Here is a 17789-nt window from a genome sequence, read left to right as displayed (position 1 = left end):
GCACGTAAGAGACGGCAAAGTGAAGGGGGCTCCCCGGCCCAACAGCTGAACCCCGACACCGCGACACCGCTCACCCCGGCCCGGCGGGGCCGGCCCAAAACCAGGCCCGGCCGGCGCAGCGCGGGCGGGGCCCGGGCGGAGAGCCAGACCCGTCGCTGCCGCCGCGAGCCGTGACCTGCCCGCCAGACCTGGCGGCGCAGTCTCGCGGGATTCCTCAGCTCTCGCTCCCGGTGCGGCTCCTGAGGTGGCTGGAGTCCCGGACGCTCCCGGAGCCGTCTCTGGTCGCGGGGGTACGGTGGGCTTGACGGGGACGGGGAGGAAGGTGCCTTCGACCGCTGCCCGAGGTGAGGGTCCCCGGGCCCCGACTGGGCGGGCGGCCGCGGCCAGGCGGGTGCCGGGGTGAGCGGGGGCGGGCCTCGAGGGGTGCGGGGCGGGCGGGGGGCGCTCGCTTGTTGCCGCAGGTGCGGGGAAGACGGCGGCGGCGGGACGGTCCTCACCGGCCAAAGTTTTCCCGGAAGTTGGGGAAAGGCGACGCCGGTGTCCGCGGGGCCAGGGGCAGGTGCCCGGCGCTGGGCCCGGGGCAGGTGCCGGGGGTGGGGCGAGTTGCCCTGCCTGGCGCTGGAAGTCGGGCACCAGTGTGTGTTGGGGGATGGGATGAGGGCGTGCGATTAGTCGTGGCTCCGGGCCCACAGCCTCCCTCCCACCGAAACTCCGTCGCCGCCGCGGGACAGCTTTGCTCATTTTCCTTTTCCGTGAGATCGCTACTCCCCCCAGCCCTTGAATACTAGTTTCGCTCCTCCGCAGTAGAAATCCTGGAAGTCTCCCTCTACCTGGCATTTTTAAAAACGTACAAGTATTTCTCCAGAAGAGTGCCACAAAAACTGGCCTTTTAGAGTCTTTAAAGAATTGAAGAACTCATGAGATCTTAAGGAAGTTCCCCGGTACTCGGTTTTCTTGTGCGTAATAAGATAGCCAACAGGGGCTTTTAGGTTTTACAATTCTATCAGCCCTTCTTAATTTATTCCTATCCCCACCATTTTCTCCATCTCACTCATCCAGTGCCCCCCTTTTACCCTGTGTTCCGTACAGCGCAAGCCTCCTATCATCCGTTCCCTAGAGATGAGAGAGACTTCCTCAGCAGGCGATAGATTCTGTGCCAAGGCAGGTGGAAGAGGATCTCGATGGGACGAAATTTTCCGTCGTTTTTCCGGTGTTAGTTACCTAGGGTGAAAATCTTAACTCTGCACTCTGACGTACGCATTTGAGTCTATGACAAACGTTGCTGATACACCCTTTTGGTTGTTTTTACAGTAATTGACCCAGAACTCATTTTCAGGAAAAAGGGCTTCCTTCAAAATGGTAAAATAATTAAACGAGGAATTTGAGCGTTTTATCTTTGGATGGAAATCTGAGAATGAAAAGAGCGATTAATCCAAGCCATGTGGTAAAATTAGGAATTTGAAGAGAATGGAAACGTTTACATTTTTGTGGACATGTATTTTTCTACCCCTCGTACGAGGGCACAGTCTTTTCACCTGTGAACCAATTACTGTTCCCAGATGTATGAAAATGGCCTACAACATGACATTTTTCCCTAATCTGATGGGTCATTATGACCAGAGTATTGCGGCTGTGGAAATGGAGGTGAGTGATTCTTCGTATCTTTATGGAAAAGTAGCTTATGCTCTGTTCTGGAATAAACTATAAATAGGACCTTTTTTTTAAAAAAAATACAGACACAGTAAGGGATTTCTTCAAGTTGTATGTAAGTCCTACTTTGAATAAATCCCTTTGAGAATTAAACCTCCCTACTAACTTACGCTCGTGTACAGCTGTGGCCCTGCTTAGTGGATTTGCTTAAGATGGGGTTCATTTTATATGAAGTATAGTTATGAATGATTTTGCAATGTCTTGCACCTGCCAAATATTTTGCTCTCCTGAGTAAATTATGGTAGTTCCTCTAGAAATGTGAATTCTGAATTTTTCCTAATTGATTGAACGTATAATCTATATTGCCTGGACTAAAAGTGCTTGGATTACACATATTTTCATAAGTAGTTGTTATGTTCACTTGGCCCTGTTTTTCTGAAGCAAATCAATGACTAGAAGATTTTGGGGCTGTAGATAAGTGTTTTGCTAAAAAGTGACTTTTTCTTTAAGCAGTGCTTCAGTATTCTTTGTAAGATACCTGTTTAAAAAAAACAAAAAACAACACACACGTCAGGGGAGGAGCAGAGTGACACTAAAGATTGCCTCAGGTGCCTCAGTTACCTGCCTCTGGTTTAGAGATATGCAGATTGCTAGGGAGGTGTGGGAAGAAAGAGTTACCTGTAGAAACCTGTCCTCTCCTACAGATCTGTTAGGTGGATAACTTTCATGAAGGAAAGAAGACAAATGTTTCTGTAGTTTTTTTCCAGAAGAACTGAGGATGGTAAAGGCTTTTTCCCCTCAGATTGTTTCGAAGAGTTGAAACCCCGGCAGTTTTAATGTAGACACAGCTTTAAAAACTGACCAGACTTGATTTCGCAGCTTCTAAAGTCTTCCATTGTTGTTTAGTTGAATAGTTGTCCAGCTACCTCATTGTAGACTCATGTCTAAAATAGGAAGGCTTTTGAATACTAAGTAGAAGTACTTTTAAAAGATATTGCAAATTATATTACTATAATCTTTCAGTGGTTTTTCAAACCAGTGCAAGGTGTCTTGAACACTGAACAGTTGAACGCTGAACAGATGATGTGGTGAGACTTCCATTGGTTAATCAGAACCATTGTGATTGTTTAATCTGATTAAATAAAGTATGTAGTATGAGTAACTTCAAGGAATAATTACAGCCTTCATTCACATTTTTTCTGATAAGTGTTTTATAACTCATATCTTATAGAGTTCTTAAAAAATTTTTAAAATCTGGTCTCCTTTTTGTATAGTAGCTACATGCATTTTGAATGCTGACATTGACCTTATAAATTCAGATAATTTAGAATTCCTTATCATAGAGTACCATTATGAAGATAGGGAGAGATGTATCCCTGCTATTAAATACTGTAATTTTAAGATGATAAGAAGTAGTTTTTGTTCTAGACATGTCTTTTTAAAACCAATTGTTTCTGACCGAATAAAAAGGTTATTTTTCATTTACCTAGCTTCTCTCCCAGGTAGTTTTGTGTCTGGACTTGATATCAAGAAGGCATTTTTGTTCTTCCCTCCTTTATTTGATTGCTGACATTACTAATCATTATATAATCTACACTTTCTCTTAGCCTTTACTATTAAGTTTTATTCCATAAATCACATTTCAGTTGGTTTAAGGATATAAAAGAAAGCCATCAAGCAGTCATTTAATACCAGCATTAACCTAAGTTTACAAAAGAAGAAAGGGAAATGGAAAGGCAAAATAATATCAACCTAAATCAGACTTTAAATCCCTATAAATTATCTGTTTGGTCCAGTGTATTACGCTTTTCCTATTGCCCCGTTCTTATTTTTCCTTAGCCAGTGGCATTCTCTTTTAGTTCCTGTATTGAATGTCCAAAATTCTATAATTCGAGAGTTGTGACTTAAATATCATGCAGAGCTTCTTATCCTCTTTTGTGCCATTGACCCATTCTCAGAATTTTAAAATTTAAATAACATGAGTAGGATTACAAAGGAAACGAATTATATTGAAATGTACATCTATTTATAGCCCAGGTTAGGAAGCTTTGAACCTGTCATTATATAGGTGAAGAAACTGAAGCCCAGAAAAGTTATGATTTGTTCAAGATCTGAGCGCTATAATCTAATGCAGTCTTCTCTGTCAACATGGACCATAATGTCATCTTTAACGGTTTTTGTGGATGTATTTTTTATCCTTGACCTTATTAGATAAAAAAGAAAATATTTCCTAAGATTAGGATGTCCTGTGTTAATTTCAATCTTTGCTGCTTCTTCCTAAACTTCATTTTGATAAAAATTAAGCTGGGAGATTTTTTTTTTTTTTTTTTTTTTTTTTTGCGGTACGCGGGACTCTCACTGTTGTGGCCTCTCCCGTTGCGGAGCACAGGCTCCAGACGCGCAGGCTCAGCGGCCATGGCTCACGGGCCTCCTAGCCGCTCTGCGGCATGTGGGATCTTCCTGGACCAGGGCACGAACCCGTGTCTCCTGCATCGGCAGACGGACTCTCAACCACTGCGCCACCAGGGAAGCCCTGGGAGATTTTTTTTTTTTTAACCTCTAATCAGCTCTACCTTTCTGTTTCTCATCCATTCCTTGAATACAAAGTCTTGTCAAAATTTTTAGATCAAAAATAAAATCCTTTGGCTTTAGCCTGTCCCCTCTGGTGGTGCCAAAGTGATTTCAGTAAAATGCAAGTCCACTCTGGGGTTAAAATTCTTCACCATTTCCCTAAAGCTGGAAAAATAAAGACCTGACTAGCGCGGCACCTAAGGTTCTTTATATGAGACCCTGCCTTCCTGTCCAGCTTCCCATCTCGTTGCTTCCTATGTTACACACTCTGCTTCGGCCAAGCTGACCTGTTTGTAGATGTAGAACTCAGATCCATATTACTCCCTCTCACTTCCATACAGTTGCACATATTGTATCCACTGCCTCCTGGGCTCCTTACCTACCCTTCTTCATCTGCTCAATTTCTTTACATCTCAGTTAAAGCAATAACTCTGTCTTTAGCGAAGCATTCCTTTCACCTTTCTCCCAAGCGTATTTAATCAGCTCACTCTCTACACTCTGATAGTACATAATACATACAACTGTTCTTATATTTACTGTGCTGTATTGCACTTATTTACATGGCTCTCTCCCTAGCTTTTGAGGTTGTTGAGATTAGGGATGTTTATTCATTTCTGTGTCTAATGCCTAGTACAGTGTACAGTGCCTCTGAGCATGGTAGATGTTCAATGAAGGCTAAATAAAGGAAAAGGAGATGTTTCTTATTCTAATAAATCATCAGTGAGAATTTTCCCTCCAAATCTTTACCTTCCACCTTTATCTTCTGCAGAGTCTACGTGAAAGGCACTAATATTTTTATTTTTTATTTTTTTTTATTTTTTTAACATCTTTATTGGAGTATAATTGCTTTGCAATCATGTGTTAGTTTCTGCTTTATAACAAAGTGAATCAGTTATACATATACATATGTTCCCATATCTCTTCCCTCTTGCGTCTCCCTCCCTCCCACCCTCCCTATCCCACCCCTCTAGGTGGTCACAAAGCACCGAGCTGATCTCCCTGTGCTATGCGGCTGCTTCGCACTAGCTATCTTATTTTATGTTTAGTAGTATGTATATGTCCATGCCACTCTCTCACTTTGTCACAGTTTACCCTTCCTCCTCCCCATATCCTCAAGTCCATTCTCTAGTAGGTCTGTGTCTTTATTCCCGTCTTGCCCCTAGGTTCTTCATGACCTTTTTTTTTAGATTCCATATATATATGTTAGCATAGGGTATTTGTTTTTCTCTTTCTGACTTACTTCACTCTGTATGACAGACTCTAGGTCCATCCACCTCACTACAAATAACTCAATTTTGTTTCTTTTTATGGCTGAGTAATATTTCATTGTATATATGTGCCACATCTTCTTTATCCATTCATCTATTGATGGACACTTAGGTTGCTTCCATGTCCTGGCTATTGTAAATAGAGCTGCAATGAACATTTTGGTACATGACTCTTTTTGAATTATGGTTTTCTCAGGGTATATGCCCAGTAGTGGGATTGTTGGGTTGTATGGTAGTTCTATTTTTAGTTTTTTAAGGAAACTCCATACTGTTCTCCGTAGTGGCTGTATCAATTTACATTCCCACCAACAGTGCAAGAGGGTTCCCTTTTCTCCACACCCCCTCCAGCATTTATTGTTTGTAGATTGTTTGATGATGGCCATTCTGACCGGTGTGAGATGATATCTCATTGTAGTTTTGATTTGCATTTCTCTAATGATTAATGATGTTGAGCATTCTTTCATGTGTTTGTTGGCAATCTGTATATCTTCTTTGGAGAAATGTCTATTTAGGTCTTCTGCCCATTTTTGGATTGGGTTGTTTGTTTAATATTGAGCTGCATGAGCTGCTTGTAAATTTTGGAGATTAATCCTTTGTCAGTTGCTTCATTTGCAAATATTTTCTCCCATTCTGAGGGTTGTCTTTTGGTCTTGTTTATGGTTTCCTTTGCTGTGCAAAAGTTTTTAAGTTTCATTAGGTCCCATTTGTTTATTTTTGTTTTTATTTCCATTTCTCTAGGAGGTGGGTCAAAAATGATCTTGCTGTGATTTATGTCATAGAGTGTTCTGCCTATGTTTTCCTCTAAGAGTTTGATAGTGTCTGGCCTTACATTTAGGTCTTTAATCCATTTTGAGTTTATTTTTGTGTATGGTGTTAGGGAGTGTTCTAATTTCATACTCTTACATGTACCTGTCCTGTTTTCCCAGCACCACTTATTGAAGAGGCTGTCTTTTCTCCACTGTATATTCTTGCCTCCTTTATCAAAGATAAGGTGACCATATGTGCGTGGGTTTATCTCTGGTCTTTCTATCCTGTTCCATTGATCTATATTTCTGTTTTTGAAAGGCCCTAATATTTTTATGTGGTTTACATATCATCCACCTTTGATCTGCCTGAGCCTAGTTCTAATAAAATACATCAGTTGATATCCTCTATGTTCTTTGCCATTATTAGCTTGACACATGTTTATTTTGAATTTATTCAAAAGATTAGATTTTTTAACCATTTATATTTATTTATATGGAGTGAAAGAATTAATCTTTTGATTGGACCATTGTATTATAAACTATATGTGTCAGATTTCTTTTCAAACATTGTACTTTAGTACTTAATCTATAGTCCAGTCAAATACTAAATTATAACTGAATAGACCTCAGCTTTTACTTTTAAACAGTGTTTTATAGTTTCTCTAAAGAACTGATTGTGTTTTACACTTCCAACCCAATTGCCTTTGGCTCCTGCTGGTCCCGGTTGAATTTCCAGTGTTTACTATGAATTAACGTTAGGATGAGGGGCTGAAGAATTATCTGATGATTATGGCAACCAGTTGCGCCTTCTTAACTACCAAGAATTTCATGTAAGTCAAGAGATCTATTTCCCTCCTCTTTTATGCCTTAGTTTTCATTATGTGTGATGGTTATCCTGGTTTATAGAATTTATAACATTTGTGGTCATTGCTGATCTGTGATTATATGAGATGGTTTAGGGCAGTGGTTGTCAGTTCATAGACCAGCAGGTTGTGAGCTTGTTAGAAATGCAAATTCATGGACCCCATCCCAACCTACTGAATCATGATCTGTGAAAGTAGAGCTCAGGAAACTGATTTAACAAGCTGTCCAGGTGTTCCCTATGAGCGTTAAAATTTGAGACCCAGTGGTTTAGAGCAGGGAATGCAGACATTTTCTGTAAAGGGGTAAATAATAAATATTTTTGGCTTTGCAAAACTTCACTTTCTGTCACAGCTATTCAACTCTTCAATTGTAGCCAATACAAATGAGTGTGGATGTTTCAATAAAACTTTACTTATAAAAACAGATAGGGCTTCCCTGGTGGCGCAGTGGTTGAGAGTTCGCCTGCCGATGCAGGGGACGCGGGTTCGTGCCCCGGTCCGGGAGGATCCCGCATGCCGCGGAGCGGCTGGGCCCGTGGGCCATGGCCGCTGAGCCTGTGCGTCCGGAGCCTGTGCTCCGCAGTGGGAGAGGCCACAACAGTGAGAGGCCCGTGTACCGCCAAAAAAAATAATAATAAAAAAATAAAAACAGATAGTGCATCACTTTTGGCCCACAGGCTGTGGTTTGCTGAACCCTGGTTTAAAGTACTTGAAAATGTTCTTAAGGATTATACACATAAAGCATGTAATAAAAATCATTATTGTGCATTCTTATTAATATGTTACCATATGTGTTATGTGTTATTTTCTTTCCAGATAATTTTAAGTCAAATTTATCACAAACCAAAGGATCTGACTGAGATATCCTGGTCCTTTAGTTTTGTTTCAGAGATTGCTTGAAATAAGGGACTTTGATTTTTTTCCTTATTTTATTATCTGAGACTGAAGTCATTTGTATTATTACAAAGAGTTAATTTACAATTCTGAATAGTAACTTGGCTTTGTAATGAAAAGGATGTTGTACAGTCCAACTCTCCCAAGTGGAAAAACAAATGGTTGCTGGTTTTCCATTGTGTTGCTTTTTGTTTCATATCTAGAGCATTGTTTCTCAAATTGTGAGGTTGATGTCCCTTGAGAGACTGATTTCATCCAGAAAGAGCTGAGACTGATCTAGGGAAAATGGAGACCAGAATTTTGTATTTTTCTTTTTGAATTGCCTTCATTAAGTCCTAGACAAAGCTAAGTCATGTATTGTGTTTGGAACAGCATGTGGTTGTTCTACTTTTGAACAGTCTAAAGGGAAGTGAGCCAAAAAAAAAAAACCTCCTTTCCTTTCCACCTGTTAATATGCACTCTTTGAGAATGACTGCTCTAAGGCAAATTGGGGAAGATGTGTTGCTGTCCTTGTTAGGTGAAAGTAAATTCCTTTTGGAGGAAAAAGCATTGGCCAGATTAGAGCTGCATATGTGTTGCCAAGGCTGTACTGATTTGCTATAGTAGAGAGACCACATCTGGAAAAGTACCTTAGCCATTTGATTAAGGTTGCTTAAGACAATGTATTAATAACACAGCCAGTTAAAATGGACAGGTGCCACCGATTACTACCCCTGAATCTGTTTTTGATGGTGTCACTCATCTCTGAAAGCCCTGTCTACAGTATTGCTTTTGATTTTCTATCATGGTAGGGGGAGACCTCTAATGTTTTTTGTTTTGCCACCTCGACCATAAAAATGTTTATCCAGGAAGCCAGCATGGTGATTGTGCTATTGTGAAATACAGCTATTTGAAGTATACACACCTGGGCTTGGGAAATTACACTGGGTTGGGTTTGGGATCTGTTAGTTTGCATCCTCCTCCGGAGTTGCCCCTGTGTAATCTGAAACTGGCCCCCATACACAGAGGGCAGGGAGCGACTGAAGAAGAGGCAGACCACTCCAGATAGGGAGGTGTTAGGTTTAATAACAAGAAAACTTACATACGAGGCTTGTATTGGGTGGCCACAAGAAGAGTAGATCTCTGCACCCACCCAGCCAGAATCTTAAAAGTTTATATAGAGGCCTTCACTGGGCTCAGTCACACATACCGTCCAGGTGGTCTCAGCACCACTCTACTATCTCAAGGCTGAGGCCTTGGGCAGCTTGTAGTGCGGGGAAGGCCAGTGGAACATACCTTCAAAGGGCAGGAGAGGGGATGAGGGACTTCCATTTGCCAGGGTCCAGCTCATGGGTCACGTCCTCTCGATTATCTCCTCCAACAGGGTCCCACCAAGCCCCTGTCAAAAGCCCAGTCTCTGAAGCTAGCACGTTGTATCTAGAATCGATACACTCCTATCAGTATTCGCACCGTCTAAAATTTTGTTCTTTCCTCCATAATCCAGCACCCTCAAACCAATATAAGTGTATAGTATCTTACAAATAATGTATAATCCTTTTTTTCAGATTTAATTTTGACTTGAGCCTCCCAGGGCACGGTGGGGTAGAACTCTTCTTACAGATTGAGACATTGAAGTGTGGTGGGGATGGGGTATGAGGCTATTTATTTGCTTCTTACAAAGTAAATCTTTCAGATGAGTGCCTCAACAGACCAGGGATGAGGGTTTGCTTTGAGGGCTGGGGGTTCAGAGTCCTGTGTGGGGACTCTGAACCTTGTCATGTATCCCCACTTCAGATCTTGATGTCCCACTGCCTTCTTATCACAATATCGCTGGATCTCCAATGTGAAAGGGAAGCAAATTTAACTGATATAATTTGGCAACCTGCAGGATCAAACTGTGCCTTTGGTTTTCAACTTCAGCCTTGAGATAGTAAAGTGGTGCTGAGACCACCTGGACGGTGTGTGTGACTGAGCCCAGTGAAGGCCTCTGTATAAACTTTTAAGATTCTGGCGGGCGGGTACAGAGATCTGCTCATCTTGTGACCACCCAAGACAAGCCTCGTATTTAAGTTTTCTTGCTTATTAAATTTGCCACCTACCCAATCTGGAGTGGTCTGCATGTTTTAATCTTTCTGTTTCACTCCACACCTTGAGCCAAGAATTCAGGGATGCCAGTATGTCGCTCTCTTCCTAAGCTGAACAACGCCCCTAGAAGCACTCACTTCAGCCCGAAGTCCTTGAATATGTGATGGTCTTTATACCTTTCTCTGCTTGTCTGGCAGCAGCCACTCAGCCTTGTCTTCACTGGGCACATAATTCTAAGAAGTTCTTTGAATCTAAGTGATTATAAGGATAATGCAATTAGTTGTTTTTCTGCTGTATACCATGGGCTGCCAGATTTCCATCTTTAAATAGTGACAGAATGTTTGCTCGCTTTTGGCCCCAGTTAGTCCAGAAAACCAGTTCTAGAATTCTTCCCATTTCACCGAGGTCACTTACAACTTGTTCTTTATATAATTTTTATGCCAGTTGGTCTTCTTGGTTGCAAACAATAGAAACCAACTTCGACTAACTGAAGCAGAAAATGGGTGGATGTTGGGTAGCTTGTCGGATCAATGGAGAGGCTGGAGAACCAGGGAGAAGCACAGGGAACCAGAACACAGCTAAGATCATGCCGTAAGATCAGTCTGTCACCAGTGCCAACGCCAGTGGACACTTCCTGAACCATTGTCCCTGCACACTTATTTTGGCACTGTGGGTATTATTGATGCCACTGCAACTACCTCAAATAATCTGACTGTTCTTTTATACAAGAATCTCAATACCTGGAGCATCCAGCTGGCCAAGCTTAGATTGTGTGCCTATGTTTTTGTTGTCAGGTTGCACCCCTGCATCTGTCCTTAAGCTTCTGTAGCATCCCACCTGGTTTGGGATTCCCCAAAATAGGACTGCTGGGCAGATGGATATGGAAATGTTCACCGTAAACCTCAGTGCAAGACAGAGTTAGTTAACTAACAAGGAGAAAATTTCATTGTGGTGCCTACAGTTGCTTTGAAATTTATGTCCAGCTCTGCTATTCAAGTCTTTGTTACCCTCTTCATAAACTTTCTGAGCCATAAAGTGTCCTTAGAGACCATCCAGTAGTTCATCATGTTCATTTTACTGATGAATGCTCTGAGACTCAAAGACAGAAAATTATCTGCCAAAGGTGACACCAGCAGTTCATGACAGAGCTGGAACCAGAATTACAATGCTGGCATTATTTCCAGCGAAGGATTCTGTAAAATACTCCACGTCTTTTGGTTCTCATTGTCTCTATACCATAGTTTGGCTCTGCTCATTTTCAGAATGGAGGCATAGTTTGCCTTCTTAGTTGCCCTCTTCTTCCTTGTTCTTGCTAGTACTGATAGTAACTGCCACAGGATTTCTACCAGGAACTGACCATTTTCTTAAAGGTTCCTACCTTTTCTCTGAGTGTTAAAAGTATAATCAACAGGACTATTTTAATTATTACTTAATGCTAGAATTTCAAAAGCAGCATTGATTTTTTTAATGCTGTGGTTAGTTATTGGGTGAGTTTCTGAGCCTTCTATGAGAATAAAATTTGAAAAGGAGAAATTCTTGCGTGAGACCATGAAGGCTCTGGGTTACTGAGAGAGTTGAAGAAGGTGTGTCGTTCAGGGAGGAGAGAGGGAACGGACTGAAGAGCCTAGAAAGTTTGAATCATTGCTCAGTTCATGGGTTTACATAGCACTTACCATGCTAAATACTAGTTTAATAATATGATATTCTGAGTATAAGATTAAGGACACAGAAATGTCACAATGTGTCAGGTTAGTAGTCTTTCCATCTCAGTCACGGTTTGGTTTCTGTGAATGATACCTAGGACATTTTGTGGAAGAACATAAAAGATTGCTGTCAAGAATTTTATTTAAACAATTAGCTAAATATGCTCATTCTGTTTTTTCAACCGTTTGGGATGAGTTCAATAACAGGCTGACTATCCATTATTTAAAGTGCTATTATTTGTTCTAAAATTACCTGTTACAGGGAATTCCCTGGTGTCCTGTGGTTAGGACTCCAAGCTTGCACTGCAGGGGGCACGGGTTCGATCCTTGGTCGGGGAACTAAGATACTGCAAGCTGCGTGGCGTGGCCAAAAAAAAATTTTTTTTAGATAGATAGATTGATTGATTTTAAAAATTACCTGTTCCAGAATTACCTGCTTCAGGAGGTACATGTATCATCTGAATATGATAAACATAGTTTGAGGTTTTACTGTCTTTGATTAATGTGTCCTGTGAACATTTGTTGAGTTTTGTTTCATGTTAGAAGATTCTCAGTCCTCTTTTGATATCCTCCTTCTCCTTCATTCTTATTGGCATTCCTGCCTGTCTCATGCTTTGGGGAAGGGTAATTTTCAGGGAGAGTTGGGTGGCAACTTAGTATCAGGGTTACAGAGGACAGATCTGGAGTCACTTGGACCCAGGTTCCTATCCTGGTTGCCACTTACTACTTATGTGACCCTATGAAAGGTGCTCTAAGAGCCTCAGTTTCCTTATCTGCAAAGTGGAGATAAGAACATCCCTCTCAGGGACTTCCCTGGTGGCACAGTGGTTAAGAATCCACCTGCCAATGCAGAGGACGCAGGTTCGATCCCTGGTCCAGGAAGATCCCACATGCTGCAGAGCAACTAAGCCCGTGGGCCACAACTACTGAGCCCATGTGCTGCAACTACTGAAGACTGTGCTCCACAAGAGAAGCCACCGCAATGAGAAGCCCGAACAAAAAGAACATCCCTCTCACAGGATTGTTGTAAAAACAACTGGTATATGAGAAAACACAGTGCCTAGTTTATGGTAGGTGCTGAATAAATCTCATTTATTATCAGTAGCATTAGCTCAGGAATAAGGGCACTTAATTCTAATTTAGGCTAGATTTGGGGATTTCAGTACCAATTTCAATGAGAAATTGGATTTCATTTTCTCACTTGTAATCTGAGAAAATGGATTAGCTCAGTAGTTTTCAAACTGTGATCTCTGGAGGTGCTTTGAGGTCACTGGTGGGGAAGGGGAGCAGTGAAAGGTGCCTCAGAGGGAGGGCTTCCTGTTCAGCGGGAGCAGCTGTGCTTTTATTTGTTTAATATATTAAGCTTCTTTGTAACCTCTTAGTTAAAGAAACTATTCCTTGGCAGAATGCTCACACACATTTTAAAAACAACAGTCTTAAAAGTCTACTCAGGTCCCTTCCAAGTCTAAAAAAATTTCTTTATGTCTATTAGTTTGCAACAGCACTTGAACATTAGCGACCCACACTAGATCTGATCTGAAGACATGTTTGTCCTGTACATTATTTTAAATGTTCACATTAAAATTTTTTTTTAATTTGGAGATTTCACGTACAAATCCAGGTTCTGTTTTCTTATGAAAAATTGAAATACCTAAGAGCTCTGTGCTCCCACTCTCCAATAACAGTCCACTAGAACTGCGTAGCAGCTGCTCCCCAACTACTCCTGCTATCTTATACCCTTCTGAATTTATCTTCCTGGCTACTGAAGGTATTTGAGTTTTCAGCATCTGATTTATCCCTGCAGATTACATGAACAGCAACGTTATTGGATTAACCAGCGTTGACACTCTAGAAGAATTAAACAGAGCATGTGACTGCCATGTTTGCCCCATAAGAAAATTGTTCTAATTTAGCAAAAAGTACATGTGTTACTTTCATTTTGTCTGCCCTGGACAATAATAGTTCTTAAGTGCTGACCATCAATTTATTTATAGCTATTGTAGAATGGCTTCTGAGTTAGAAGAATTAAACAGTGTGTTTTAATTATTTCCATCAAAAGATTTGATTACCAGACTCTCAAAATTTGTAGGAACTAGGCTTACTTGGAACAGGAAACAAAGAGGTAAATGCTACCAGTTGCCCATGCCTCCCTTTATTCCACCTCAGTCCGAGAAGAGGATACTCACACAAGCTGGGCCTTCTCCCCTTTCAGACAGAGAAAATTGAGAAAAGTACCCTACTGTTTGCTCTCCAACAAGCTCTTATTAGGTGGCAAAGGTTTAGGCCTCACCACCATTCAGATAAGGGAGATACAGTGTACAACCGTGGCAGCCCTGTCTTTGCTCAGTCACTTTGCCCCATCAGGGCAGGGTGAATTCTCCACTGGTCCAAAGTCCTCCACAGCTCTTGTCCTCTAATTGTTGGGTGTGGGTTCTGTATGTGCCCTTTAAATGAGACTTGTTAATTGTACTATTGTAATCACATCTCATATTTACTTATTAATCTTTTTTTGTCTGCTTGGCCTTTCATTTACTAAGAAATATGAATTGAGATTTCTGATTGTGATCATGGAATTGTCCACTTCTCCTTGTAGATTTGTTGCTTTTCATTTTACATATTTTATGCTATTTTATTAGGCGTATGCAGTGCTCAGCAATGCATTTTAATGTATATCTGTTGCATTTTATCTAGAATCTGAATGTTTTGTGGCCAGAGATATTTAATTGGTCACAGTGCTGAAAATAGAAGTCCTCATTCTCCTATTTATTTTTCAGAGATGTCTCAGTGTTCATAGCTCACTGATGAGACCCTTCCCCTGTTTTTTTGTACAGATATAGATTTTCTTTTTTTATCTTTAAACATTTTCTCACATTTCAGTGGTATTTGGAAAGGAAGAAGACAATATATAAGTTCAGTGCATTGAATCAGATTTTTTTTTTTTTTTTTTGTGGTACGCGGGCCTCTCACTGTTGTGGCCTCTCCTGTTGCAGAGCACAGGCTCCGGACGCACAGGCTCAGTGGCCATGGCTCACGGGCCCAGCCACTCCGCGGCATGTGGGATCTTCCCGGACCGGGGCATGAACCTGTGTCCCCTGCATCGGAAGGCGGACTCTCAATCACTGCGCCACCAGGGAAGCCCCTGAATCAGATTTTTGAATCCAATTTTTCGTCTAACTCTTCATGTTCTCTTTGGATAATTACATTCAATTATTTCAGTTACTGTTTTTATAATGATGACTTCCACATCTATATCCTTAACCTAAAGTCTCTCACCTGCAGAGCTCTATTTGTTTAACTTCCTATTAGTAGACATCCACACTCAAATGTCCCACAGGTACGTCATACTGTCCATCAACAGGTGAATGGATAAACAAATTATGGTATAGCCATACAATAGAGTACCACTCGGCAATTAAAAAGAATGAAGTATTGATACACAGAACAACAGGATGAATGTCAAAATGATGCTGAGTGAAAGAAGCCAGACAAAAAAGAAAATATACTGTATAAATTTATGAAAAATTCTAGAAAATACCACTCTTTAGTGACAGAAAACAGATCAGTGGTTGCCAGGGAAGGTTACAGGTGGGGGAAGAGGGTGTTGATGAGAGGGGAGATAAGAGGAGGGATTACCAAGAGGCAAGAGGAAACTTCTGGTAGTGATGGATGAATTTGTTACCTTGATTATGGTAATGGTTTCAAAACCCATCAATGTGTGGATTTTATACATGTTCAGTTTATCGTACATCGATTGTACCTGAATAAAGCTGGGGAAAAAACCCTCATTATTAAAGACTTTTAACAGAAAAACAATAATCCCTGTCCACTGTTCTCTATCCCCACCCAGTCCTCCTCCCCAGTGGCAACCACTTTGAACTCTTTTAGGTGTTCCTCTGCTACATAGGCCATATTCTACCTAATATGCTTAGTGTGTTATTTGGATTCATCAATTTAGAACTTAAGGCAGTAGACTTTTAGTCTTTCCTTCATTATGGTAGTTGATAATATATTTCTCTTACTTTACCATTTTTACTTCTCCTCTCAACCTCTTAATACAATTTTTTTCACTGCTGAATCAAGTAGTATACTTTGATTGCATTTATTTCCATAACCCCCCCACGTAGTTAATACAGCAATTGCATTTTTCCCCATTTGCTTTGTTTTCTGTGTACCTATGTTTTTTTTTTTTTTTAGATATCCCAGCAGACCTGTTAGACATATAGCAGTAATTATCTCAGATGCTCAGAATATCATATAATCTGTCAGTTCCAATCCCCCACTCCCATCCCCTTGGAGATCTTCCTCCTTCAGCTGTCTGTCCTCCTATCAATATGCTCTGACTTCTTTTTGGTCTAAATGCGTAGCTGTCGTGCTGTGTCTTCCCCTTCCCATGCTTAGTGTTGGATCAACTAATTCCCGAGTCCCATGTCATTTTCCTTCCTAGTTTATTCATGTACTCCTTCAGTTGGTTTTAGGAATACTACATCCTCTAGTTGCTTCCTAAAAAAGAATATTTGAAAGTTAAAAATTTTGCTTCCTTACAGGGCCAAAAAGGTCATTATTTTACTGTCACCTAAATGTTTGGTTGGGTATAGCATTCTAGGTTGAAAGTAATATTGCTTCAGAATTTTAGAAATTATTTCTGCATTGCCTTCTAGCATGATATTACCAAATAGTCAGAATTTAATTCCTTTGCATGTGACCTGTTTTTTTTCTATCTGGAAATATTTATGATATTTTCTTTATCTTGATGCTCTGAAATTTTTGGACATGCCTTGTCATTGTTCATTCATTGCTCTAGATAGTTATTGTTTATTCAGTAAATATTTATAGAGAAATCACTCTACACACACACACAGTTCTAGGCACTATGGATACAGCAGTAAAAAAAAAAAAAATAGGTAAAATCCCTTCCGCTCATGGAATTTACATTCTAGTGGTGAAGGCAGAAATTAAGAAATAAACTAGTGAACATATAAACTAGTAACATAATGAAATGTCACATACTGATAAGGACTATAAAGAAATACAAAACATAATAATGGAACTGAGAATGACAGTATAATTTTTTATGTAGGGTGGGTAGGGGATGCCTCTCTGAGGTAACCGTTGAGCAGAGACCCAGTTGAGCAGAGACACAAGCCATGTGACTACCTGGTGGAAGAGTGTTCTAGATGAAGGGAACAACAAATGCAAACCTTGAAGCAGACATAACATGGAATGTTGAGAGGCAAAAGGCCAGTTTGGTGGCAATAGAGTAAGAAAAGGAGTTATGAAATGAAACTGGAGACATAGCTAAGGGCCAGGAAATTTAGGGCCTTATAGGACTTGGTAAGGACTTTGAACTTTTTTCTATTGGGGTCTTTTGAACAAGGACAAACTTGCATTTTAAAGAATCACATCGGTAGGAGTACGGATTGGTACAGAAATTGTAAGATTAGCAAGAGTGGTAAGTAGTGAGACCTGTTAGGAGGCTATTTCAGTAGTCTAGGTGAAATATATACTGGCTGAGATGTAGTAACTTAATAACAGTGAGAAATGGTCAAATTTGAAATATGTTTTGCAAGGAGAGCCAATAGGATTTGCTGATGGATTGGATATGGGGTGAGAGAAAGAGAGGAGTAGAGGGTGAATGTTTAGATTCTTGGCCTGAGTAACTTGGTGGATGGTGGTACCACGTTACTGAGATGGGGAGACGAAGGGAGTGTTTGGGGGGTGGGGTGTAGTGGGTTTGAGTTGTGTTTTGGACATGGTGGGTGTGAGATAATGTGTTGGCAGCCAAGTGGAGTTGTCCAGAAGGCAGATGGTCATTCAAGTCTAGGGTTCACAGGAGAGATGGAGGCCAGAAATAAATTTGTGAATCCTTCATGTATAGTTGGTATTTAATACCATGATTCTGGATTAGTTTCTCCTGAGGAGTGGGTATACATAGGGTAGAGGTCTGAGGATTGAGCCCTGGAGCTCTTCAATATTGAGACTTGAGAAATGGAAGAAATCAGAAAAGGAACAGACAGTGAGATCTGTAGAAAT

At 40.9% G+C, this 17789-nt stretch overlaps 1 protein-coding gene across 1 annotated transcript in view; it reads left to right on the top strand.

Moving 5' to 3' along the window:
* The first annotated feature begins 258 nt into the window (after positions 1-258).
* Positions 259-17789, top strand: part of FZD6 (frizzled class receptor 6) — a 34356-nt gene continuing 16825 nt past the window's right edge. Inside the window, exons 1-2 of the mRNA XM_082601598.1 lie at positions 259-344; positions 1312-1644. Coding sequence (XP_082457724.1) covers positions 1468-1644 — 177 coding nt within the window. The 5' untranslated portion in view covers positions 259-344; positions 1312-1467. The remainder of the gene's footprint in view (positions 345-1311; positions 1645-17789) is intronic.

Source organism: Mesoplodon mirus (assembly GCF_964341445.2).
Source record: "Mesoplodon mirus genome assembly, chromosome: 16".
NCBI classification, from domain to species: Eukaryota; Metazoa; Chordata; class Mammalia; order Artiodactyla; family Ziphiidae; genus Mesoplodon; species Mesoplodon mirus.
The sequence above is the reverse complement of the archived record's forward strand: the minus strand, read 5'-3'. Positions and strand labels throughout refer to the sequence as shown.